At 39.6% G+C, this 27,196-nt stretch overlaps 1 protein-coding gene across 4 annotated transcripts in view; it reads left to right on the forward strand.

The window, feature by feature from the left end:
• The window catches only part of PARD3 (par-3 family cell polarity regulator), a 720,675-nt gene that overhangs the window by 523,155 nt on the left and 170,324 nt on the right, over positions 1–27,196 (forward strand). For 3 of the 4 annotated variants that reach the window (XM_023218154.1, XM_023218152.2, XM_023218153.2), the window contains one exon: positions 23,142–23,252. The exons of the other annotated variant lie outside the window; for it this stretch is intronic. In XM_023218154.1, the coding sequence (XP_023073922.1) occupies positions 23,142–23,252 (111 nt within the window). The remainder of the gene's footprint in view (positions 1–23,141; positions 23,253–27,196) is intronic. 4 annotated transcript variants of the gene reach the window in all.

Consider the following 27,196-nt stretch of genomic DNA (forward strand, 5'->3'; position numbering starts at 1 on the left):
CTCCCAGGTTCAAGCGATTCTCCTGCCTCAGCCTCCCAGGTAGCTGGGATTAGAGGCATACACCACCACACCCGGCTAATTTTGTAATTTTAATAGAGATGGGGTTTCATCACCCTGGTCTCAAACTTCTGGCCTTGTGATCCACCCACCTCGGCCTCCTAAAGTGCTGGGATTACAGGTGTGAGCCACCATGGCCGGCCCGGTTTGTTATTGAAGTTCTTTTATTCTGCTAAAAATAGTTTGTTATTGAAGTTCTTTTATTCTGCTAAAAATAGATGATTTTTGTAAATTAAAAAAAAAAATTAATTTTGATTTTTTTTTTTCAGACACTCTTGCTCTGTCACCCAGGCTGGTGTGCATTGGTGCAATCTCAGCCCACTGCAACCTCTGCCTCCTGGGTTCGATCAGTTCTCCCTCAAGCCTCCCAAGTAGCTGTGATTACGGGCATGAGCCACCACCATACCCACCTAGTTTCGCAGAGACAGGGTTTCACTATGTATGCCAGGCTGGTCTTAAACTCCGGACCTCAGATGATCCGCCCACCTGGGCCTCTCAAAGTGCTGGGATTACAGGCATGAGCTACCATGCCTGGCTTAATTTTGAATTTTTTTAATAAAAAAAATTTTTTTTAGAGACAGAATCTTGCTCTGTCACCCAGGCTGGATGGTGTGCAGTAATATGGTCCTTGCAACCTTGAACTCCTGGGCTTAGGTGATTCTCCTGCCTTGGTCTCCTGAGTAGCTGGGACTATAGATGCATGTCACCATGCCCAGCTATTTTTTTTTTTTTTTTTTTTTTACTTTTTGTAAAGATAGGGTCTCATTTTGTTGCCCAGGGCATTTTCAAACTCCTGGCCTCAAGTGGTCCTCCTGCTTAGCCTCCCAGACTACTAGGATTGCAGGCTTGTATCACCATGCCTAGCCATGATTTAAATCATGGCTACATAAGGCTGTCAGGAAAGATAATTATGATTACCAGACTAAATATTCCATGTTGGGCAATTCCCTGTTTTCAAGCTGAGGATTGTATAGTTGAGTGGTGATAGATTTAAGCAAAGAGTTTGTGTTAAAATTGTCCTTTCACGTCTGCCTATGCCTCAAAACATCAGGGTCCAGGAGATGTGTAAGATTCTGATTCTAAAGAAGTCAAAACTGGTTTTGCTCCTTACAAGCTTTGTGGGCAGCTGCTGCAGAGCAAATGCCGGGTGGAAGGCCTCCCTTCTGAAGGCGCCAGCCATGGGCCACTTACAGACAACCTCTGCCTCGCCCACTGGAGGCGCTCTTGGGCTTTCCCTTTCACTACTGCTGCTAGGTATCCACACATTTCTCCAGAGGCACCAGGGCCCAGCCCACACCTGGGACCTGGATCTGAGGTATGCCTTCACAGACTGATGACTACCTCACCTTCTTAGTTTCTTCTCCCATGACATTTATAATACTTATATTGTGCCTTCCCTTTCTTTTATAATGACAATATTATCTAGTAACGTTAGTCTTTTTTTAAAAAAGGAAATAAAGGAAGAACTTTACCGTCTGTGCTCATACAAAGGAACAGATACTTTGAAATGATGGAAACCAACTACAGAATTTTTCTAACTGGCTGTATTAAGGTTTCTCAATTTCCACTCTCCTGGCTAATTTAGAGCATTATCTATTATCAGTTTTATTACATTTCCGATTTTGTTAGGTGGTATGTTAGTCATTCTGACTTTTTAAGGCAAACAATAAGCTATTTCTTATATAGCCAATACTGTGGCTAGCAGTCAGCATTCGTCGCATGTTGATACTGGCAGACACTGCAGAGAACATTGTTTTCAATAGCCCCTTTACGCCTCATAATAACCCTATAAGGTACTAATTTTAGCCCTGTTTTATGAATGAAGAAACTAAAACATAAAGGTTTGGAGAAGAACTAACTTACCAAGGTCACAAGGTAATTGAGTCACAACAAATTTGAACAATGGTCAACCTCAAAGGCCATGTTCCTAACACTCTTCTGCACCATCTGAGCCTTCTTTGCCCTTCTGGGTAGGTTTTGGCACTCCCCAAACCTGTGTGGGAGCCAAGATTGCTATGCGACATGGCATTGCTCTTGTGAGTGCTATGGAAAAAAAGATGTCTGTTACTAGCTTGGAAATGCAGAAGTTAGTATTTTTTGAACCTGACCTTCACGTCTTGTTCCTACTTGATTTCTATAGTTTTCTGTGTCTATGGTCTCTTCTCTTCCCAAAATAATATATATATATATATATTTAATTTTGTAGACATGAGGACTCACTTTGTTGCCCTGGCTGGTCTCAAACTCCTGGCTTCGAGTGATTCTCCCACCTCAGCCTCCCAAAGTGCTGGGATTACAGGCATGGAACACAGTGCCCGGCACCAAAATAATTCTGAAGGATTTTTACAGCAGTAAAACTTACCTGCTGTCCCATTCCTCTCCCTCTTCACAGACCCTCAAACCTGTCTATATAAATGCGATGGCAGCCGTCCCTGCTGCAGAACACGAACGAGGATGATTTTAAAACAATGCCCTCTTTCCTCCGGCTCTCTTCCTTCCAGGTGTTTCTGTCCTGCACATTCTCTGCCTCTTCCTGTTCCCACCCTCATTTTCCCCTTTCCTTACTGTGTGCCGTCTTGTGCCTCCATCTTGCTCCACCATTGCTGCCTCTTGTTTTCCCCTATCAAAACAATCATGAGGTCATTCTTCTTTTCCACAGAATGTGTTAGCAGTTTTTGCATCCTCTGCTCTTTCCTCTGTTTCCTTGTCTTCCTCTCCACCTCAACCATGCCCTGTCAGTGCTGCCCAGATCACAACTGGCTGATCCTTGGCGGGTACAGGCTCACCTCTCAGGGCTTTGCTCCTTGGCGGGGTTATTCAAGCTCAGCATCACCTGACTCACATCTGTCTGGGGTCCTCCAACCTGACCTTTGAAAATTTCCACTAACTGAAGATTGTAGGGGAAAAAAAAAAATTTATCGAATTCCTGCTTTTATAGTTGATTTTATCTATTAGGAAAACATCCCAAATTGAACTTTTGAATTCCTAGAATTTCAGATTTCTTTCCTTTTTAAAAATTTTATCTCCTTTTATAGTAGTAAAAAGATTTTCTTTTTTTTTTTTTTGGAGTGGATGTCTGAAGCTCAGTGTCAAGAATAAAATCATTTTCTTAATTGAGAAAGTGATGACATCTGTTTAATTTATTGCAGGATATCTTGATTCTGGAACAATTTTGAGAAAGTAAAGATTAGATCAACTGCAAGTAGGTACTCTTAACAGGATGGAAATTTTCCTCTGATGTTCTTTCTAGGCCGTAGCAACAGCCAGTTGCCTGATGTTACTTTGAGCACAGTGGCAAAGCATTGATAATCACTTAGGCAGAACACATTCACATAAAATTTTACCTGCATTGAAAAAAAAAAAAAATCACCTGGGCAGTAAAATAAATTCTGAGCATTATATTGCTCACCTGGCAAAAATGGTTTCTAATAATGAGCAGGTGGATTTTTTTAACTTGGTTGTGGAGCAGGTGTGATGTTTTTAGTAATTGAGAGGTAAAACCATTTGTTTCATACATTCAACAGATATTTACTGGAATGCCTACTACATCCTTGGCACTGTTAGAGGTGTTGGGGATTTAGTGGTGGATACAGGAGATAGGACAGTCGCTGAGTAAGTAGGTCCTGCTCCAGGACCTCATGAAAGGGAGATGGGGAAATTGTGGGAACTTGCCACAAATGAGCCTGGCTGAGACTAGAAGCCATCTGCCTTCTTCTGAAAAATGACATTAAAACTGAGGTGTGGAAGAGGTTTTGACTTCTTTCTCTGAACTCAAAGGGGAAAAAGGAGTGTTTTGCATCAGTGGGATTTAAACTTTTTGGTATCATCTGTGAGAAGAAATACATCCTACTTTGCAACCTCATGTACAGGTATGGGCGCAAATAGCTAAAATAAGCATTTCACAAAACAAAAGATACCTGCCCTTCTCAGTGTAATGCAGTGTGATATATTTTATTGAGCAACAGCATAGAGTAGTGGCTAAGAACCTAAACTCTCAAGTTTGATGTCCTGTGTTCAAATCCCAGCTGTGTGCTCAGCAGCCTTGTATGTGGGACTAGTTAATTAACCTCTTTGTGTTTTACTTTTTCAGTTGTGAAGTGTGGATAATAATGGTACCTGCCTCACAGGGTTGTTTTGAAGCTAATGTGAATTAATAGATACAAAGCATTTTAGAACTCCTCCTGGTACAAAGTAAGTACTTTGTGGGTATTAGCTGCTGCTGTTGGTACCAGTAGTCTGCAATTCATTTTTTTAAAATGGTAAGTAAGTGCCACTAAATCAATTTCAAGTCTTCAGTGAGTTCCACGACAGAATTTGAAAAACACCATTTAAATGGTGGAAATCCTCTCAGTTTGCAAGGGTGGGATGAGGAGCCTGGAGGCATTGGAGAGACAGGTGGCCTCTCATAAATGACTCTTGGTATGGCTTTGGCTCTGCTGCTAAAGATAGTGGGTAACCATTCAAGAGAATAGCTTGATAAAGTTTACAGTGTTTAGAAAATTAGATTCCTTGAACCACAATGTGTAGAGTGAACTGAAGGACTAGACCAGAGGGATGCCAGGAACCGTGAGGCAGCTTTTGTAAAAATCATGGCCAGAGATGGAGGTAGCCGTAGGGACAGAGACATATAGATGTATTTCTCAGATAGACTCTAGGGGACTTGCTTATTTGGTTTGATGTTTAAAAAAAAAAAAAAAGAAAAGAAAGGAGAAAGAACAATAAGAAAGAATTGCCACAGCCACAGTTTTAGCCTGGTCAGCTGGGTGGATAGTCACATACCAGTAAATACTGGAAGAGGATCCTGTTTGGAGGACATGTGACATGTTGCATCTGATATGCCTGTGATAGGTCTACCTGGAGGTAACAGGAGGGTGGAAGAGGGGGAAGGGCTGGCACTGTAGAGGTTTGGAAATCAAAGGCATGTCAGGTAGTGCTTGAAACCATGGCAGTGTGAGTGAACGGATTGTCTGGAAAGCGCATATAGAGGGAAGGAGTAATAGAAGGTGGCCAGAGAGAGTTCTAAGGCCCCTTCGAATATCACTGGAGCTCAGGGCAGGAGTGGGGCAGAGGAAGGAGCTGTTGGTAACTGAGAAGAGGCCACTGCAGAGAGAGGAGGAAAAGCAAAAGAGTGCAGTCAAAGCCAGTAAAGCAAGGATGTGTTTTTAATTAATTAGAATGATGTGGTCAACATCGTTTCTGCTGAGAGGTCAGAAAGTCCTCCTGGTCTTGGCTACATGGAGTGTTTAGTCAATGAGTGTCAACTGGACCTATTTTGAAGGGTTACCCAGCACTCTGTGATATACTTGAATCATTTCTATATGATGCAGGTGTGGCTAGCGGCTCCGATGCTAATGCTTGTTCAAGTTAAGAATATCGCATATCCCTGTTTTAAGAAGCAGAGCTTTTTTCCTGACACTGTGATACAAACACAGGCACAACACCTCTGCCAGATTTCCATAGTTTTTGAGCAATAGAAATGACAATTTAGGTGACATATGAATCTTAATTGCAGATTTTCACAAAGGATTGTAGCTTTTAGGATATAAGGAATTAATTTGTAAGTAAATACTTAACATATAAAAGTTGCAGGAAAAATAAATTTGGTGATTGATTTTGCTGCCTGTAGGATCACTTCTTACCCTCCGTGGTGAGAGACTGTTATTCACTGTCTCTGCCTTTCTCTTGTGTGTTGGGAGTTGTCCTGCTGAATACGACCTTCCTAGAGATATCTGTGGGTTAAGGATCTTCATGGTATCAGCTACTCTAAATTAGCTGCCTAGTTCCAGTCTTCTCTCATGCTTACAGAACCATAAAAGTACTTATGGTCAGTAAATTGTTTTGTCAAAGTCCAAGCTTTAAAATTGCCCCCAGCCTCACCTTTTTTTTTTTTTTTTTTTTTTTTTTAAACAAGGCCTTGCTCTGTCACCCAGTTTGGATAGGCTAGAGTGCAGTAGAGCAAGCACGGCTCTCTGCAGCCTCCTGCCTCAGCCTCCCATGTAGCTGGAACCACAGGCATGCACATTCATTCATTCATTTATTTATTTGTAGAGATAGTTTCTCACTTTGTTAGCCAGGGTGGTCTTGAACTCCTGACCTTAAGTGATCCTCCTCTCTTGGCCTCCCAGAGTGTTGGGATTACAGGTGTTGGCTACCACACCTGGCCAAAATTATCTTTTTAGAAAGCTTTTCTTTTCCAGTATTATTTTAAAATATTGTGACATTTAACCATTATAACATATAATCAGGAGCCCCCACTATGTACTTGCATACATTTCCGGATTGTGTTTTCCCAGGGTTTGTTTTTCCAAGATTCATGAATGCTTCTATTCCCTTGACTTCCAAAAAAAATTGTAATATACTATAATTTGCAGATATCTTTGTTTTTCAGGGCAACAGTGTCCATCTTTCATATCTATCCAAAGGGACATAAAGTCTTTGGTATGTTCAAACTATTAATGCAAACTTTTTATTTGTACATGCATTTTTAATTTTGTGAGTCAGTCTGTGTGTTATGTACTCTCTGTTTATTGCATTCAGAAACATTTTAACTGGAATTATTTCTGAAAGTGTATTTCCCAGGAAAGTGTAGACTTTTATGTATTTCCTACTGTGACACAATTTTGATTTTTTTTTTATATTTTCAGTAATAAAGTTTTATGAACTAATTATTATTTTTAAAAAGGTAGACCATGTAACCAGTTAGCTACTGTTTGCTAATTTTGGTAATAGCTAGATACCATTACCGTCTGTAAATGGGCTACCATTAAGATGTTATCTTTCTTAATTTTAATGAACAAACAAAAATTTATATAGCATTTTTCCTGTGGAACTCCTTTTTGAGAAGGTCCCACACTCAAATTAGTTTTATCCATGCAGTTCTTATTATATTTTATTCTCAAAGTTCTATGCTTTACTCTTTGGCTACACTCCTGTCTATTTGACAGAATTTCTTTAAACATTATTTATCTTGTAAGATGGACATTCTCTGAGTCATGAAAGCGGAATTTTTATCCTGTTTCCATTTAGTCTAGTCAGCAAAGGAAAAGGACCTCTCCCTTCAGAAGTGTCTTCCACCGATGTCTATACACACAGCTGGTGGACAGCCGTCTGATTAGAGAGAAAGCACTTATTCACAGCCAACATAATAGAAAGTGCGTGAAGCCATCACCAACTGGAGAGTACCCAAATAGCATCAGAAACAATGAGGAGAAAATGAAAATCAGTTCTGACTCATGGATTGTTGTTTTCCTTTTGTTTTCAGTACTGACAGTCTTTATCAGCTGGAATAGCAGCTTTGGCCTGAATATCTATTGGTGTTTATTTGCAGTTGTCTCAATTAGTTCTGCTCTTAGCCTTTTGGGAGGCACTGGGCTCCTCCCTGCACTGTGTTGGCCACTGTGGGTTGACTTTGAGGGTGCCATCCTGACAGAATCAGTTGTTGGGAACTATAAGACTGAACAAGTTAGGTATTGATCTGAAGATGGGAACATTTCCAAAGATGTTACAAAGGGTATATTCTTTTCTCTCACTGGGAAGCCAAATAGATGAAAGCAGACACTCCTTGCTTGCTTATCTCCATGCCTCAATCTGTAAGAAACTGTCTTGGTTGGAGCACAGACTCAAATGCCTGTGGCTTAAACAAGCCAGAGTTTTATTTTCTCTCATTAAGTCTAGGGACTGGAAGCCCAAAGATTATACGGTCACCTCAGAGTGTTATCAGCGCCACCACCTCCTTTTTATTCCACCATCCTTAGTCTGTATTTTATTATTATCATCATTTTAAGTTGTGGTGAAATATACCTAATATTTACCACCATAACCATTTTTAAGCCATCTAGTTCAGCAGCAGTAAGTGCGCTCACATTGTTGTGCGCTTCACCACCACCATGAATTTCCAGAACTCTTTCATCTTGCAAAACTGAAACTCTGTACCCATCAGCCACCATCTCCCCAATTCCCTCTCCCCCACCCGTGGAAACCACCACTTCACTCTGTCTCTATGAGTTTGACTACTCGAGCTACCTCATACGAGCTGAATCAGTATTTATCTCCTTGCCGTTGATTGACTTCCCTTAGTATAATGTCCTCAAGGTTTATCCGTGTTGTGTCTGTCAGGATTTCCTTCCTTTTGAAGCTGAGTATTTTACTGTATGTCCATACGTCATTTTGTTTATCCACTCATCCCTCAGTGCACACTAGCTGTTGTGATAACACTGATAATACGAGTGTCTTAACATGCATTTCTGTCCTCACTGTCACCTCAGGGTTACAACTCTAGCTAAGTCAGCTTCTTTCTCAGGATCTTTTCCATAAGTGCCACTCAGTTTCTATGCATCAGAAATTAAGGATAACAGTGATAATGAAATAGCTCATATTTATTTAGTGTTTTTATGCGCCAACACACCGGGCTAATAATTCATTTCATCTTCGCAGTACATCTGTGAGGATGGTTGCATTTTACCAAAGAGGAAATTGAGGTTTAAAGAGGTTAAATGAGTTGCCCCTCACAGCCAGTTCACAGCATAGTGCTAGGAAGAGGCAGAGCTGGAATTTGAACCCAGGATTCTGGCTCCAGAGGCCATGCTCTTAACTGCTGTCTTTTATCTTCAGCTCCTGTTTTCAAGGGAAGCTGGGGAATGTAGTTTGATCCCAAATAGGTACATTTCCTCTCCCAGCCACATCAGGGTTTTAGTAGTAAGGAGAAAGAAGAGAATGGATGTTGGGTGAGCAGCTCGTAGCACCTGCCTCTCCAGCTCACTGCTCCGAAGCCAGGTGGCCTTGGGCCTCTGAAAGTGCAGCTGCTTTGTAACTCTGGGCTGCTGTCCACCCTTACTTTATTGTGGTGGCCAAGACTAACCACCACTGGTCAGATCATTTTCATTTAATCAAAAAGACACACAATAGGCCACAAATGATGGAAAATGCTACCACTGAAATGGTCGTGGGCTTCCAAATTGAGGTATACTAGAGTGGCTACCTGGAAATGGAGGAGGAGATGAATGTTTAGATACTCTTGTTAGGAAATAGTGTCTATTACATATTCAGTGATGATTTCTGGCAGCATGTGCTACGTGTTTTAAAAAATGATTGCATTGTATCTTTGCTATTTTTATACAGTATTTTTATTATAATTTAATAGTGCCAGTTACCCCACATCAAATACCCCATGTCTTTCTGATTTTGGAATTAAACTCTTATTTATTATTTATTTTTTTAGAGACAGGGTCTTGCTTTGTCACTGACTGAAGTGCAGTGGCGTGATCATAACTCACCACAGCCTCAAACTCTTGGGCTCAAGCAATCTTCCCACCTAAGCCTCCTGAGTAACTAGGATGACAGTCGTGCGCCACCATACCCAGCTAATTTTTGTATTTTTTCTAGAGACGGGGTCTCACTGTGTTGTCAGGCTGGTCTTGAACTTCTGTGCTCAAGCAATCCTCTCACCTTGGCTTCCCTAAGTGCTGGAATTCCAGTTATGAGCCACAGTGCCCAGGCTGAGTGAGGCTGTGTTGCATGCTGTTTTAATGTTGCTTGTACTGACCTCGGTGTCTTTTTAGTCTTGTAGGTCTTGTTTGTTGATCAGTTGGTTTGTTTGATTTTAAGAGATGGTTTTGCTCTGTTGCCCAGGCTGTTCTCAAACTCATTTGACCTCAGCCTCCCAAGTAGCTGGGATTACAGGAACATGCCTTGGTGCCTAGCTCTTCTGTGATTACTTTGAAAATATCCCCCAAAGTATTCTTTTTCTAGCATGTTAGATCTTGTCTTCTGGGACTTAGATGGAATGATTTAATACTTTTATGTCTGATACTTTCAAGCCCATCCACCATTAGCATGTACTGATTGTTACTCTGTATTGAGAAATACCACATCATGCCTTTTGGTAGACGTTTAAGAGTCCAGGTTACATTTCCGACATCCAAGTATTTTACAGTCTAGTTAAATATTCTTACATAGTGATCTTTATAAAGTTTATTTTAATATAATTTTAGTATAATAATAATGAATTGGTCAGGTATGAGGGCTCATGCTTGTAATCCAAGCACTTTGGGAGGCCGAGACAGAGATTGCTTGAGCCCAGGAGTTTGAGATCAGCCTGGGCAACATAGCAAGACCTCGTCTCGACAAAAAATTTAAAAATTCACTGGGTGTGGTGGTACGTGCTTATAGTCCCAGCTACTTGGGAGGCTGAGGCAGCAGAATTCTTGAGCCCAGGAGTTTGATGCTGCAGTGAGCTATGATTGCACCAGTGCACTCCAGCCCGGGCGACAGAGCAAGACCCTGTCTCTAGTCCAACATGTTCTTTGTGCAAAGGCTAATAGTTGGGTAGTCGATAACTTATTTTAAAATATAATAGAGTTTACTTCATGAACTCTTAATATGTGAAACTAAATGAAGAACCTAGTCATTGAAAGCAGTGGAGGTAAATCAGAGAGAGATGAGTATACTGTAATAGAGAGTTTGGAATTTAGACTTTCTAGCCTTTCCTGCCCAACCCAGCTAGCTCAGCCCCGTCCTGCCCCACCGCCTCTGGCATTTAAACATATCAGCCTCAATTTTTCTTCTTTCCACGTTCTTCACATTTAATTTTAAGAACTAAATGAAAGAATGGGTATGGAAGGCTTTTGAAATTTTAAGATGGGGTACATCTGTCCACCTATGTTGTTCGCTAAGTTCCTTTTCACAGGGTTTTCTTCCCTTAGCTTAATTATGCCTGAATTATTTCCTCAGTAAAGTCTCTGAACTCCTTTGCTAAAAAAAGATATCTAGGTTATTTCTACCCTCTGAGATTTGTGTATATACTGTCCCCTGTGAAGTGAGTTTTGCTAACACGTCGTGAGTATACACACTAGTTTAGACAAGATAGTTTCCACCTGCAGCCAGGGAAAAGCGACATAATGATATCCTGCAAAAGCAGCTCTGACTGGAGGAGCCTCAGATAATGAGACTGAAGGCAGTGATGAAGCATTGCGTTCAGTTCCAGGATGCCGTCTTGGATAAACAGGATCTGCTTCCCCTAGAACTTCACCCTTGCTTGTGATGGCCAGCGAGCCCATCTAGGGACTGAGACCACACAGCAGGCAGTGCAGACGTGGCAGTTCTGAGAAGATGGAAATGGGATGAGAGGAATTCCAGGCCAGTGCACAAATCAACAAGTTGTATATTTGGACGCTTGTTGAACTCTTTGGTCAAATAAGGAAGAATGTGGTGGTTTGACATTTGTTGAATTTCATGTTCTTTTCACATGAGCAGCATTCATATTGGAGATGAGATAACACATCTCCGTGTTCTGACCCCTTGCCGCTCCATCCCTGAAACCACCCCAGGATTCCAGATCCTAGTTCCAGCTGGTTTCTTAACCACAGTTGAGTTGTAAATAATTAGTGCTGTATATCCTGGTAGAGAGAAACCACAGCACAAAAAGTGAAGGATCTTTTCTGGAAGAGAGCCATTGACATTTTTTGGTGTCTCACCATTTTCTGTATGTGTTTTTAAATTTTTGAGATTTTGGAGGTGGGATGTCACTATGTTGCCCATGCTGGTCTTGAACTCCTGTCCTAAGGGATCCTCCTGCCCCTGTCTCCCAAAGTGCTGGTATTATAGGCGTGGTCTACCACGCCCAGCTTTCTCTGTGTGTTAAACTCTCCAGGATACAGGCATGCTGCACAGATGGTGACTTTAAGCAAATATGTGACCTCTAAGTCCCTTGTCCTTCAAAAGGGCATTGTGACAGGTAGATTGTGGGTGTTTGCCTCTTGACTTGAACCTGCTCCGCCTGTGGGAATCTTTTCCTTCCTGTTCTAACAATTAGGTGTAGTCTCCAATTCTTAGCAGTTTGTCCATGGAGCCCTTTTTGGGGCCTTATAAACATGTCAGCTCCCTAATGTAGAATCTGAATATGCGAATTAACTTAAAGATTATAAAAAAAGAAAATCTGCACCTCTTAATTTACTCTGTAGAGAGCATTCGCTAGGAAATGTGAATCAAAGGAAATTGTTTCCTATAATCTACAGAAAAAAGTGCTGACGGACACCTTAACTTTACAGATAATGAGATCTTTAGGGAAGCTTTCATCTTTCAAAGTTTCCAGAAGCTATGCAAAGAGCCTGGGGCTCCCCCACCACCAATCCCAAACCTTTAATGATCACATTATTTATCTGTCTTTGTGACTTTAGTCTGCTCTATGAACATACAAGGGTAAGAAAATATTGGAGGCTGTTTCCGTTGCTGTAACGTATGTACATATATCACTTCCTTTCAGTAGTTGAAACATAGAATTTGAATCACAATGCATATTTAATTGAGGGTGGATGTTTATAACTCAAAGAAGATATCCTTACCTTGTGCGTGTGTTTGTACTACCTCATAAGCATTTACAACCTGGATAGCCATTTGATTAGCTAGGCAGATGGCAACCTGAATTATTATCTTTGTTACTGAATACCTCCTGCTCTTTGTCATCCTAGAGAAAGGTGTGTAGTGAAATATCATTCCACCTTTTCCTTTTTCTTCCTTCAAGTGCCTTTTAAATGTATGTGTTTTTGTGACTTAGGCCTCATTAGCATTTCTTATGGGGACTGCCTTCAGGGCAGCACCACTTACTAAATTGTTCCCTTGCTTTAGGAAAAGGAAAACCATGGTAACCAGATGTAGGGTATGATTATTTGCCTCTGACCTGGCAAAGTGTTGGGTTTAACAAAAGAAGCTTAATAGAAATGTTCAAATTGACCCTTCTCATCACTTGGGCTGCTTAAAGCTCAATCAATCTCTCATTATTATCAGAGTTATGCGAGCAAAGGCAGCAGTGATAGTATTTTTCATAATCACTCCTTGCGCCCAGTGTAATTTGCAATTTGTAGTATTGTATTATGAAACAATAATGCATTAAAATGAACAGTGCAAGAATTAGGAGTATAGTCATAAAAGAAAGGATCCACAGAAGTCGTTGTGTGAAAGGCACTCTCAAAATCATTTTAAGTGGACATGACTGATTTCAATGCCAAATTAAGCATTTAGAAAAATCAGAATTCTGTGCTTTTACTATATTTAAAGTATATATGCATGTATGTTTGTATATATTTTATAATAAAGTCAATTTAGTTGGGGGAAACAAATATAATTTGATTATTATTTGTATTTGGGTATTTGGGGTTATGAGGTTAGTGTGGTTTGATTACCTGGGTGCGTATAATTTGAAAAAAATAAAGTGCACCAAGCAAAGGTACATCTTTTGCAAAGAGGGAATGTTTTGCCACAGAAATTATGTCTTTTTTGTCTATGAGCTAGTCGATGTCCAAAAAGATTCAGCATCTTAATTAAGATATGCTTTCACTCATCTTCTTTCATTTTACTAGAATGGCTTTAAGTATGGATTATATATATTATTTCAGTGATTTGTGTATTTATCTTGTGTTTTGAAGGATTACTGTGTTTGCTTTTATTTCTCTTAAATCTTTATGTTTGAGTCCCACAGTTTTTTGTTTATTTGTTTGATTTTTAGATCTGTGGAGTTTGTGGCAATTCTTGTAAAGTCAAAATTGATTTTGTGCTGGGTTCCCTCCCCCCCCGCCCATTTCCAATTCCTCAACTATTGCTTTAATATTTCCTTGTTCCATATCCTTCCAGGATTTCTAAAGTGTCAGGTTACGAGGCATATCAGTGCATCCTTGATTAGCTAACACAGGCTATGCTGGAGTAGGAGTGCACTTATAAGGACATTTAATGGGAGTCCTGAAAGGGATATGTTATTCATTAAGGTTGCATTGCACATTTAAAGGTTGTTCTAGCTTGGTTAAGTAGAAGCTGCTTTTTCTTTGAAAATACTAATAAAGTTACCTCTTTTTCCCAAGATGCCAAGCAATCCAAGTTTATTTTATTGAATCTAATCAGACTGGCACTGATGAAGATACACAATCAGATAATTATTCTCAAGTTTGTGAATTTCCTTTTAAAGGGAACCTCTGCCAAACTCCACAAACTTAAAACTGCATCCCATCTTACAAAAGCGCTATCAAGTTGTCATGTACCCTTTCTAAGGCTCCTCTCTCATCATTGTTGATTACCAAGATGCTTTTTTGCCTAAATAGGAGCTTTCTGCTTTTCATAATCAACCTCCTCTTCCCTGATTCATCCAGCATTGCCACAATCTACTGCTGAGCAAATCAGTGGTCTTTCATGGTAGCGATTTCTTAAAATGACGCTAAAATATGTAAGATCCTGTACAGGAAGGACATATTAGAACTGACTTATTTTCTTTTTTCTTTTTCCCATTTGTAAAATGGAGGCTGAGGTACAAAAAATGTGGCCAGAATCCATGAGCACGTAATTACAAATGATAACTGCATGCAGTGAATTCCTTGTTATTTTACCCTCTGAATGGGTTTGGGCACTTTGACGTGCTTCTGCTGTTGCCTGACAGTATTTGCATATGCCAGCACAGATGATTTTGACATTTGGAGTGTCACTGCATTTAGAAAGGTTGGCAGCATCCTGTGAATGGTTATGTGGGCAGTTTTTCTGATCCTTTGCAATGGTTACGAGCAGTTCCTGACCTTGCCTTCAAATCCCTGGCCTTCGAGATAAGTTCTATTCAGGAACAATGTCCTTTGGACCTAATTTCCACTGGCAATGCAAGATTTGCTCATTGATTGATTGTGGAGAGAGTAGCCTAGCTCTGTTGCCCAAGCTGGTCTCGAATCCCTGGCTTCAAGTGATCCTCCTGTCTTGGCCTCGCAAAGTGTTGGGATTACAGATGTGAACGACCGCACCCAGTCCTATCTCATTTATTTAAACACAGATTTATTAACCAGCTGCTTTCAGTGTGAGAGCACAGAGTCACTGTCTTTGCTTCCTAATGCTTAGGAGGTGTCTGGGTGTGGTAAAAAGTGTCTTGAGTATGAATTCTGGCTTTGCTACTCACTCACTATATGACCTAACAAATCCTTCAAGCCCCTGTGCTTACTGAGGTTTCCCCTAAGCATGAGGATGATAACATCTGTCTTGCATGCTGGTTGTAGGAATCAATGAGATAAAAGCACATAAGAATTCAATTGGGCCGGGCGCGGTGGCTCAAGCCTGTAATCCCAGCACTCTGGGAGGCCGAGACGGGCGGATCACGAGGTCAGGAGATCGAGACCATCCTGGCTAACACGGTGAAACCCCGTCTCTACTAAAAAAATACAAAAATCTAGCCGGGCGCGGTGGCTGGCGCCTGTAGTCCCAGCTACTCGGGAGGCTGAGGCAGGAGAATGGCGTAAACCCGGGAGGCGGAGCTTGCAGTGAGCTGAGATCTGGCCACTGCACTCCAGCCTGGGTGACAGAGCGAGACTCCGTCTCAAAAAAAAAAAAAAAGAATTCAAGTAATTCTAGCTAAGTGTAATTAAATAATCAAAAGAACATTCAACAAGTGCAAAATTATGTCTCACTTAGGAATTACACAAAGTGAACTTCATAGGTCTTGGAATTTCATTTTCTCTTAGGCGTATCCAAGTTAAGACCAATTAAGACCTTTTAAACTAGCTACAAGCTGAACTGAACCCTTGTCCTAGCTTGCAGTGTGTGGGCTTTTTAATCTTCTTTAATTTTCAGAGACATGTGGACATACATCTCAGTGCATATGGACGAGAGTGCAGTAGGACAATCTGCAAAAATATATGGCTAGATTTTTTTTCCCTTTGGATAAAATCCAGAGTAATTACCTATTGGGACTTTAAGCAAAAATAAGTTTTTTATTGTGTTAGAGACCAAGGTAATCGGTTGAGGGAAGTTAGTTCTGCACCAAGAATGTGGATAAAGTACAAGAATCAATTAAAAGGTTTTCCAGAGAAACCTGGATCAAAAACCATTTAGGTGACGTATGACTCAGAGGAATAGAGGAATGATAGAAAGTTCATGGGTTTGTTTTGATTTGAGTGAAGAATGTGCTCTGGACTATGCAGAGAACTGGATTGAGACACAGGAATGACACAGGACAGGGAGTGTGCTTTTGCTGTACAGGATCTTGAGGCCAGCTCATTGGGTGGCTGGTATCTCTCAAGGATCTTTAGGACAAATGACAGCATTACCACAGCTGGCCATGGTCGATGACAGGTTATGCAATGGCTGTACAAACAGACGGCCTTCAAAAACAACAGGAAGGTTCCAGAAAGAGAAAATGAATTCCTGAAGAAAAGGACAGAATGGATCATGTGATAGTGCAAATATGTAGAAATGAGGGGCAGACACAAGGCAGAATATTGAACTAGTGACTATATTGACCACTCCAGGACAGGAGTTGGACATTTGCAGAGGATATGTGACTTCTGGTAGCTGAGACTGAATTCACATTTGATTCATTTTAAATTATCTTCCCCAACCAAGCAGTATCACATAACCTACAAATTTCTTTGGGTAAATAGACATGCGGTGTAGCAAAGACTTCTTAGACATGAAGACCTGGGTAATTAGCAGTGAGAAATACCAGATTTCTAGGTGACATTTCAGTGGGGTGTTTTGAAGAAAAACTTATTTTAAAGACTATTCCTAAACCTTACAAGATAATTGGTTCCGGATATTCTGTTCATCTATTTTTAAATATGGCAGCAGATTTTTAAGACTTTTTTTAAAACATTGTATCATGTTTCAAAGTATGGTATTAGGAAAAATACGTTCATTACAAAATTAATTGTATTTTTATTTATCGCAGGATTCTATGCATTGTTACTCCATGTAATTTTTTTCCAAAGACCACTAATTTTGGTAGCAGCAGAAATATTACTATTTAAATAGTAAAATATTTCAGTAGTATTTATACTGCAGAGAGAATTATGTGACTTTGCTGAAAACCCAAACGATGGTTTTAATAGCAAGGAAACTCTTAGCAGTAGTTACTTTTCAATTACATTTATTTCATTATAAAAACAATAGAATTTGTTGCCATCCTTTGTTGTCATTTTGTTTGCTTTTTGCTTTCCCCATTCATCATCAAGTTCAGGTTTTGGCCATCATTGTTGACTGTAATGGTACACATGGCTGATCTGGCAGATTGCAGTGATCTCATTTGTAATGCGTCATTGTAAAACCCATTTAGCAGATTAGTTTGAGATTACTTCAGCTGAACGAAGACATTGCTGTGTCCTTTATGAAGAAAGCCATACATTGAAGATGGGTTACAATCAATTCTGCTCTGAATAAGACAGGGTTCACTCACTGCATCTTTCTGTGAAGGAGTTTCTGGTGCAGTGTAGCATTTTTAAAAGTGTACCTTCACTCCTAATGCAGCATTGCTTCTAAGCAACTAAGCAATTTTTCATTTCTCTCAACTTTTTAAAGGTTTTTTTTTATCCCTCTGCTTTTATTATTATTATTATTATTATTTATTAAGATCTGGCCAGATGCAGTGGCTCATGCCTGTAGTCCCAGCACTCTGGGAGTCTGGTGTGGGTGGATCACTTGAGGCCAGGAGTTTGAGACCAGTCTGGCCAACATGACGAAACCCCACCTCTACTAAAAATGCAAAAATTAGCCAGGTGTGGTGGCACACGACTGTAGTCCTAGCTTCTTGGGAGGCTGAGGCAGGAGAATCACTTGAACCTGGGAGGCAGAGGTTGCAGTGAGCTGAGATCTCGCCACTGCAGTCTAGCCTGGGCAACAGAGCAAGTCTATGTTCTCAAAAAAAAAAAAAAAAAAAAAAAAAAACACCTGCCTGGACAATATGGAAAACCCCATCTCTGTCAACAAAAATACAAAAATAAGCTGAGCATGGTAGGTACCATGCACCTGTAGTCCCAGCTACTCGAGTAGGAGGCCGAGGTGGGAAGAAGGCATGAGCCCAGGAGGTTGCAGTGAGCTGAAATTGGATTGCACCACTGCACTCCAGCCTGAGTGACAGAGTGATACACTGTCTCCAAAAAAGACGGCCATTCATCTATGTTGATATGACTTAAGGCATGACTAGCAAATTCTTCCTGAGGCACCAGTATAGGTGGCCACTTTACCTTTCAGCCTGACGCCTGCTGGGTAGTAGAGTTTTCTCTTTGAACATTTGTGTGAGTCAGAGCAGACTGCAGAACTCTGATTCTGTGCTGAGAATGGGTTTGGTCCTGGAGAAACCATTACCACAGTATTTCTTCAGCTCTGCTGTTTCTTGGAAAGTGACTCACCTGACATTCATCCATGGCTTTTAAAAGATGATAACATACAAATCATTGATACCTTCCAGGTTTTTGAGCATTTTGCTATTAAGTAATTGTCTTCATAGTTTAATTGCCAATTTCAGCTGTGAAACTGTCTTTGCGAGTATACATATAGGTGAAATTTTTCAATGACTGCTTCCCCTTTTCAGGAATTAAGCAACTATAAATTCAGAAGTACAATAATATTGGCTATTAGGGTGAATATGGGTATAGATGCTTTTTTTTCGTTTTTTACATTTTAGAATAGTTGGTGTATTTTTTATTTACAGTTTATTTCATTTGTCAAAAAATTACAGCTGTGAGTGATCCATTTTTGCCCCAATTATAAAGTAATATGCTGTGATTTTATAGTATACCTTAAAGAAATCACATAAGTTATAAACTATAGCAATTACTAAAAGAAATGTCCAATACTGACCTATTAACATTTTACCTATGGCTTCTTTAATTTTCATACGTTAATCTTGAATCTGTATTTTTTTTTTGAGACAAGGTCTTACTCTGTCACCCAGGCTGGAGTACAGTGGCATAATCATGGATCACTGCAGCCTCCACCTCCCAGGCTCAAGCAGTTCTTACACCTCAGTCCCTTGAGTAGCTGAGACTACAGGCATGCACCATCACACACAGCTACTTTTTGTATTGTTAGTAGAGACGGGGTTTCATCATGTTGCCCAGGCTGGTCTTGAACTCCTGACCTTAAGTGATCTGCCCACCTCGACCTGCCAAAGTGCTAGGATTAGAGGCATGAGCCGCTGCACCCAGCCAAATCTATACTCTTAAAAAAGGAAAGTGCTTTATAACAGTTTGGTAATACATTTACAAATAATAAAATAGTTATTCCAGTGATTAGGGGGTGGTCTAGGAACCTAACTAATATTTTGATACCAAACACTGGGAAAATATGGAATCCTTAAGCATGAATCAGGATTCTGCTCTTTAAAAAATGTCTTATGTACTTAGGAGAAAAAGGTGAAGGTTGGGCCAGGCGCGGTGGCTCATGTCTGTAATCCCAGCACTTTGGGAGGCCGAGGCTGGCAGATCACAAGGTCAGGAGATAGAGACCATCCTGGTTAACACAGTGAAACCCCGTCTCTACTAAAAATACAGAAAAAAAAAAAAAAAAAAAAATTAGCTGGGCGTGGTGATGGGAGCTTGTAGTCCCAGCTACTCGAGAGGCTGAGGCAGGAGAATGGCGTGAACCCGGGAGGCAGAGCTTGCAGTGAGCCGAGATCGTACCAATGCACTCTAGCCCGGGTGACAGAATTAGACTCTGTCTAAAAAAAAAAAAGGTGAAGGTTGATTGACTGAGTTCATATATGTATAAGACTACGTGGGCAAACTGAAACCTTCTTTACAAGGTAGGAACAATACCATTTTCTACAAAGATTTTAACGTAGCTAGTTAACTCAACATTAGGTTTTGGCTGAAAGTATCTAATCTGTTTTAAAACATGCAAAGTCAACCAATCTAAATCTTTGCTCACGATTACTAACTTAAGGAGCATATGTACACTATTTCTTAAAGACTAAACTGTACCTTTTGGTACAGATAGAGAATGGTTTGTTCTCTGTGTCACAGCATGGTGTTTCTCAGTTATGGTGCAGAGTTGTATTTCTATCATTTGGTATGTAGGAAGGTGACCCAGCACAGTGTCTTAAAAATCAGTAAGTCAGCATGGCAACATTGTATCATTTGAAAGATTTATGAACAGAAACACTGAATGGTTAAAATGATTTACCTTTATGAATACCTCATTATAAGTAAAATGATGTATTAAAATTTGAACTTACACTTTTCTGGAAGTTAGGATTTGTACTTTTTTTTTTTTTTTGAGGCCATGTCTCGCTCTGTCGCCTGGGCTGGAGTGCAGTGGCCGGATCTCAGCTCACTGCAAGCTCCGCCTCCCGGGTTTACGCCATTCTCCTGCCTCAGCCTCCTGAGTAGCTGGGACTACAGGGGATTTGTACATTTTTATACTTTGAGATGCCTCGGTGTTGCAGAACTTCCAGGACGAAGTGAATGCCCTGGCTTTAAATGCTGTCTGCTCACACTCAGATTAATCCATCCAGCCCTATGCTGTCCCTTGAATTTTTGTTATTATGACATCTTCACTCCCAAGTCCTCCAAACCTTTTCCTTCCCTGGCCCTGTGTATCTTGCTGGACAGTAAGTCCTTTCTTCCAGTTGCTTGGCTAAAACCCTGGAATCATCAGTGACTATCTTTCCCTAACGTCCATGACCTCCCCATCAGCAAATTTTATTGGTGCTGCTATCAAAATATGTCCAGAAACTAAGCACTTCTCTCACTCTCCTCCTACCAGCTGGTTCATCACCATAGCCTCCTGACCGTTCTCCCTGGTTTCAGCTTTTCACCTGCAGTTCTTCACACTGCATCCGGGGTCATTAAAATGTCACCAGTGCTGCTCCTCTGTTCCATATCCTTCAGTGGCTTTTCATGTCATCCCAGTAAAATCCAAAATCCTGTGTGGTGGGCAAGAACCCACATGGTCTGGCCCCTGCTGCTGCTCTTCTTCATTTCCTGCTGCCTTCTCTTTTTCTCTCCCATTTTAGCCCTATCACTGCCCTTGCCATTCCTCAGAGACACTCAGCCTGCCTGTGTCTGAGGGCCTTGGCACTTGCCTGCTCTTCTGCCTTGCTGACTCACGCCAGTGTGGCTGGCTCCCTCTAGCTCAGATCTCTGCTCACATGTCGACTTAGGAGAGAGGCCATCCCCCTCCCCATCACTCCTGGTCTCCTTACTTGCTTTGCTTTCCCTCTTAGCACTGTGCACTCTGATGTGTTATGTGCGAATTCGTTACCTGAGTATAAACAATCGAAGCTCTATGGCAGTTGAAATGACCCAATGTGCTCTGTTTACTGTTTATAGCCTGGGTGTCTCAAATAAGCCCTGACTGCATGGTAGATGCTCAGTACGTTTTTGTCTGATGAATGAGTGTGATGTTTTAAATGTTGACTTCTCCTGAGATGTATCAGTTTTTAATATATTTTCTTTGATTTATTCATTCATTCTGTAAAGCCCATCATTATGCATAATTGATATATTGACAAAAATAGTGCAAAGTCTTTTATTTTTAATGTTTTATATTTATTAGTTTTAAATGCATAGCATGTATTTTATACCTTGTGAAACATGGTCAGATTCTGGATTTCAGTTCTGGAGAATTTTCTCTTTTTCTTTTTTGCAATTGCAGTGATCAAAAATTTAATTTTAAGGATAGATTTGCCTTATAAAGTTAATTTACAGCCAGTTTTGATTGCTGTATAATAATGTATGTAATTTTTAAAGTAGTAGTGGTGGTGTTTTACCTTTCCTCTGTTTTAACATTTTAAGAATACTTTCCTTTCCATATTTATAGACCCCTTTCAAACAGTGTTACTTTAATCAACATATGAGGTGTGCCGACATACACTTTAATTCATATGTAGACAAGTATTTGAAATCAGATTTTTGTTAATAAAAAAACTATGCTATCAACCAAGCCATTAATAGAAATATTTTTTTCTCTTTTATGTCAACTTTGGGACCCTTTCCTCTTCTCTGTTTCTTTCTTTCCTTTTAGAAACAGGGTCTCCCTCTTTCCCAGGCTGGAACCCAGTGGCACCATCATGGTTCACACAGCTTCGAACTCCCAGGCTCAAGCGATCCTTCTGCCTCAGCCTCTGGAGTAGCTGGGGTTACAGGTGCACACCACCACAACTGGCTGGCTGATTGTTTTGATATTTAGTAGAGACGAGGTCTCGCTATGTTGCCCAGGCTGGTCTTGAACTCCTGAGCTCTAGGAGTCCTTCTGCCCCAGCCTCCCAACGCCTCAGCCTCCCAAAGTGCTAGGATTACAGGCGTGAACCACTGGGCCTGACCCTCTTTTTTGATATGAAATGGTCACAGTAAGCCAGATTCCTGTTATTCTTCAGAAAGAAATACTCAATATACTTTAATTATTTCTGAATGCTTAGTCGTGTGACTGTCTATAAAATATTTCTTTTTTGAAACATCTGGTGACCAGTGCATTACAGATGAAGATTGCTTACGGATATAGAGTGCATGCATTCCAGGCAATACGGTCTTTTACAGAGAAAAATAACAGAGCAGGGAAAGGAATTGATACCAAGTTTGAGTATCAAACTGAGATATTTTGGATGCCAGAAGAGAATAATGTTAGTGTTTTCTTAAAGAGCTCGGCACCCATCTGCAGAAGTCTGTGTGAACTGTTTTTGAATCATGTTCCATGTGTTTGTCTTTGATCAGATGTGGATTTCTAAGTCATAGATGCCACATTCAGTGATTGCTTTTTATCACATTTAGGAGAGTATTTGATGAGAATACCTTAAACCTTTCAATTTAATTAAAGTGCAGTGTAAATTATCCATTGTACTTTAAACCTTGCAAACATGGCCTTCTTTGTCAGTTTTTAAACTATGATGAATGTTTCCAATAAGCCTGGCTGTGAAAATAAAGCATAGTTGTTTATGGAGAGATTATTAACTAGATGATTGTGGATTATCATTTTTTAGTCCTAAGAAAAACCCACTCCAATGCGGATCTTTCTTCCTCTAGCATCTGAAGTATTCAGCACTTAGCCCTACAGATGTATTAATCATTTAATAAGGATAAACTACAACTCTTGTTGTTGTTTGTTTTTGTTTTGCTAAAAGAAAAACTGCTATTGAGATCATTTTCCTTGAGAGTTTTCTCTGGGAAGTTCTAATTAAAAACGAATAAAATAATCTGATTCAAAATACTAGTCCTGACCCAAACTACTGACTATAGAAGACACCTGGTCCCTGTTTTGAAGAAGCTAACATTCATTTCATTGGGTACATGTCATTACCACAAACAAAAGAAAGCTCATTTTGTATATATTGACAAGTTAGAATTTTTTGTTATTAACAGGTTTGGCAAACATCGAAAAGATGACAAGATTGAGAAAACGGGTAAAATAAAAATACAGGAATCCTTTACGTCAGAAGAGGAGAGGATGCGAATGAAGCAGGAACAGGAGAGGTAGACTTCAGTTACTTGATTAAACCTCCTTAGAAAGAAGTTCTTTTTTTTTTCTTTCTACTTTCTTCTTTTTTAATGTAAAGATTTTGCATTTAATTACTCTTTATATTTCCTGTATCAACCCAAATATTGATGGTTGTGAGTGAATATACTGTAAAGAGAGATTTAAAAAAAAAAACAAAAACTTATATGTATTTGTGACATCAAAGTGGATTTTAATTGCTTTAGTTAAGATCTTTTGCATAGGAAATAGAACAGCATATTAGATGAATAAATAAACATTAATACTGAATTTATGATTTTTTAAAAATAACACAAAAAGTACTTAAAATCCTGCCTCACTGATATGTGGATATTTACTATACTATAATAATTTTAAAGAAATACTCTTCTGGAAATAAAACTCTTCGAATTTTTATATCACACTTTATAAGTATAATAAGAATTCAGGAGGCTGTTATTCATTATGTTGTTTTTCTTTCAAACCTGACACTTTCTTCTTGATTCTCCTTCTATTTCACCATCTTCACATTTTGTGACATTTTCCACTTAAGTTTTCCATGTCTTCCAGATAGATTGTTACCTATTGTTGGATCATTTCCATGTTGAGAACTTAAAGACCAGTGAAACGAATGAAAAGAGTTACTCTAAGCAGGCACTCGAAAACCATTTTTCTAAGTGATTAGAATTTTTCTCATTATAATTCCAGGGGGTGAGAAAGCCATCTCACACTTTTGTTATTAGAGTTTACAGGCTCATAGTGAGCTTCTCTCTGTCATCACATTTCATTTTCTAAGCACCCAGAGTGAGAGGTACTATGCCTGTTTTACTTTGAGTAATCTGAGATTTCAGTGAGTTTCTGGTACCTTCATGAAGGTTATAAAGCTAAGTACTGTCCATAGCTAGGACTGTAGCCCAGCATCTTTAAGATTAAGTCCAGTATTCCTACCATAATTCTAAAGCTAGGATGCTTTTACTCTAATACTTAATGGATGAAAGAACTGAAAATGGTATCCTACAACAGTTTTATTTAAAAGAGATTAGTGTTTGTGTATTTTTTCATTCATGGTTCTAATACCTCTAAGGGTTTGTTTGAGTAGAATGGTTACTCTGAGTCTCCGTAGCTTTTCAGGGTAGAAAATGTATGAGGGAAAAATACAGATTTTAAATTTATGAAGCAAGTGTGCTGGTTCTTCCTCAATTTTTATTTTTAAAAAATCATTTCACCTTGCTTTATAGGACTCTTTCTATTTTTTCATCAATTTTGGGATTCCCAAACTTATTAGTGAACTCACTGTTTTGGGGTTTGGGTGCATAGTGTTCCTTAGTGTGCATGCCGTAGCATTTAGTGACTCAGAATTATAAACTTCCATCCTAGAAGAGTTTCTTCTCCCCTAAAGGAGGAGACTATACCAGGTAAATGTATGAACTCAGATTCATCCACAGGCAGATATGTAATTTAGAGAGTAATCTCAGTGACAGAAACATTATACCTCCCCCTATATCTTGATACCTGCCACAGGGGATAGATAGCTTCATTAATCCTGTACTATTTTTCATCTTCTAAATATTCTTTGCAGTTTCAGGTGACTGCTCTGTTTCCATGTAGAATTCTATCAACGTTTTCCAAAATACTTTTATGATGCTTAGTCAAATATTTCCAGCCAAACAATGATTTTTACATAATGGTTTCACTTGTATTATTAATTTGCCTAAGGCACAGTTCACTTCTCAGTTTTGCTTTTAATTTCCATCTCTGTACCTCTAATGATGCAGTACTTCTGGGAACTAGGTTGATCATAATGAATTTACAATGTACAGGAGGCCTGAAATAAAAATCTTTCAGGATCAAGGAACAAGTGAATGGTCCATTAAAAAAATCAATTAGGCTCATAATTTAAGAAAATTATTATACTTTGTATTTCAATAACAACTTTTTGCAAGTATGTTTTATTTAAACTCATGGATTTTATAATAGAGCAAGTGAATGCAAGAAACAGACTGAACTACGAAGTGGAGTAGGTTTGGCACTTATGTTTTAATAGGGCAAGCCTTCTTCCATATGTCCTCCTTTCTGTTCTGCCTGTAGTATTGGCAGTGTTCTTTTTGAGAATGGAAACTGCAGCTTCGTTGAAAAAATTTTGACTGGAGGAATCAATAAAAATAAATAAACCACAACTTATATTCTCCTTACAACCTTTCCCTCACTGCTGACTAGTAGTGAAATATCTCCTGGGATATTATTTACCACTGTAGCTATTTGAATTCCAAAAATGATTTTGGCTGGTTCCATATAAAATTAGAAAACTCAACATTCCCCCATGAGTTATTATTGTCCACAAACCAAAACTTTTTTTGCCCGTATACATCTGTGAATCCTGAATATTGCTCAAGATATAAATACTGAAAAACTAAAAGGGCTATGAATATAATTTTAAATGTTTTTTTTCAATGTTAAGATCTATTTAGATGGTGACAATAAACTAGATTGTTCTGAGCAGGGTCCAAGATTAAGTTTGACTTCATTCTTGCTGACCTCCTTTCCTTTCCGTCACTCGCTACCAACACTGTGAGTTTGCCATCCATGTGGGAGAAATGGACTAGGAAGATCACTGTATGGATCTGTGCTCTGCTCTGCTAGCCCTGCCCTGCCTCAGACTAGAGCCTCCATGAGTACAGTCTTCTTGAGAAGCGGGGAGTCTGGGCATGATGCCAAGGGGGAAGGTAACGGGTTTTCTGACATGCTGTTTTTGACTTCTCATTCTGTAGCACTGAACCTAGGTACCCTATCTTTTCAGAGATGCTGTTGGCTGCATTGGAGATAGACTGGAAAACTAAGCAAAAATGTGAATTCAGTGCTTCGTCCCTCTGACTTGTGTTTCAGGCATACCTAGGGACAGCACCTCTACTGATTCACTTCCACCACATGACAGGTTTAGGCACCAAACTCAAAACAGAACACGCTCCAATTAAGTGATCTACGTAACTTCAGGTCTACTTAGCCTCCCATACAAAGCCCAGTGGTAGATTTCTCTGTTGACCAAGCATCACAAATAACATGTTGACTTTCTGTTGTTTTTACTCCAGTGATACCTCCATGTATTTTTAAATGGTAGTATATATACTGTGTGGTACAGGATTGCCCAGTGTTCAGCAGCAGAGAATGTGTTCTATTTACAAGTATGTTTGAGAAACACTTGTTTAAACCAGTGTATGCATATTTTTCTACTCTGTTATCTCTCAAAATTCTACCAAGTTCATGTACATTATGAGTCACCAAGATAGGACCAGAGTCACCATTCTCCAAACTTATTTCTTCTCAAAACATCCTCTCAACCCCTCACTTTTTGCTTTTCCTGGAATACTGACATCCCACAACATTCTGAGTCACTGGGGAAATACCGAGGGCAAGTAAAGACCGTTGACTCCTGGCTCAGCCGTATTCAGCTTACTCCTCTAACTGGCTGTAGAAACCAGAGTTGATTGTTTCATAGACCTGCGAGCAAGTTTAAAGCAGTGTTGTAACCTCTCTCTACTTTCTGGCTTCTGTTTTGTGGACTTAACGAAAGTATGTGCTTACCACTGCTCCTTCTTTTCCAGTTTTCTCTTTCCCACCTTTCTCACTTGTTTAAAACATTTACCTTTTTAAGCTCTAGTTCTAAGTTTATTCTAACACTGAAAACTACAGAAAAATTTGGGAGAAACCCATAAAATTACAATCAACAACAAAAAAAATTTATCTGTATTAACACACTGTTAACATACTGGTCTGTGCCATTCTAATCTTTTTTTTCCTATAAAGTACACATCTTTGACATAGAAGTTGACATCTATTTTCATTTTTATTTTGCATTTTTATGCATTCTTAGAAAATCATGTTAAATGTTTTCTGGATCACGGTCAGGTCTGTGTGAACAGACAAATGGGAAAGAGGGACAGAAAGA

Source organism: Piliocolobus tephrosceles, chromosome 9 (assembly GCF_002776525.5).
Source record: "Piliocolobus tephrosceles isolate RC106 chromosome 9, ASM277652v3, whole genome shotgun sequence".
NCBI classification, from domain to species: domain Eukaryota; kingdom Metazoa; phylum Chordata; class Mammalia; order Primates; family Cercopithecidae; genus Piliocolobus; species Piliocolobus tephrosceles.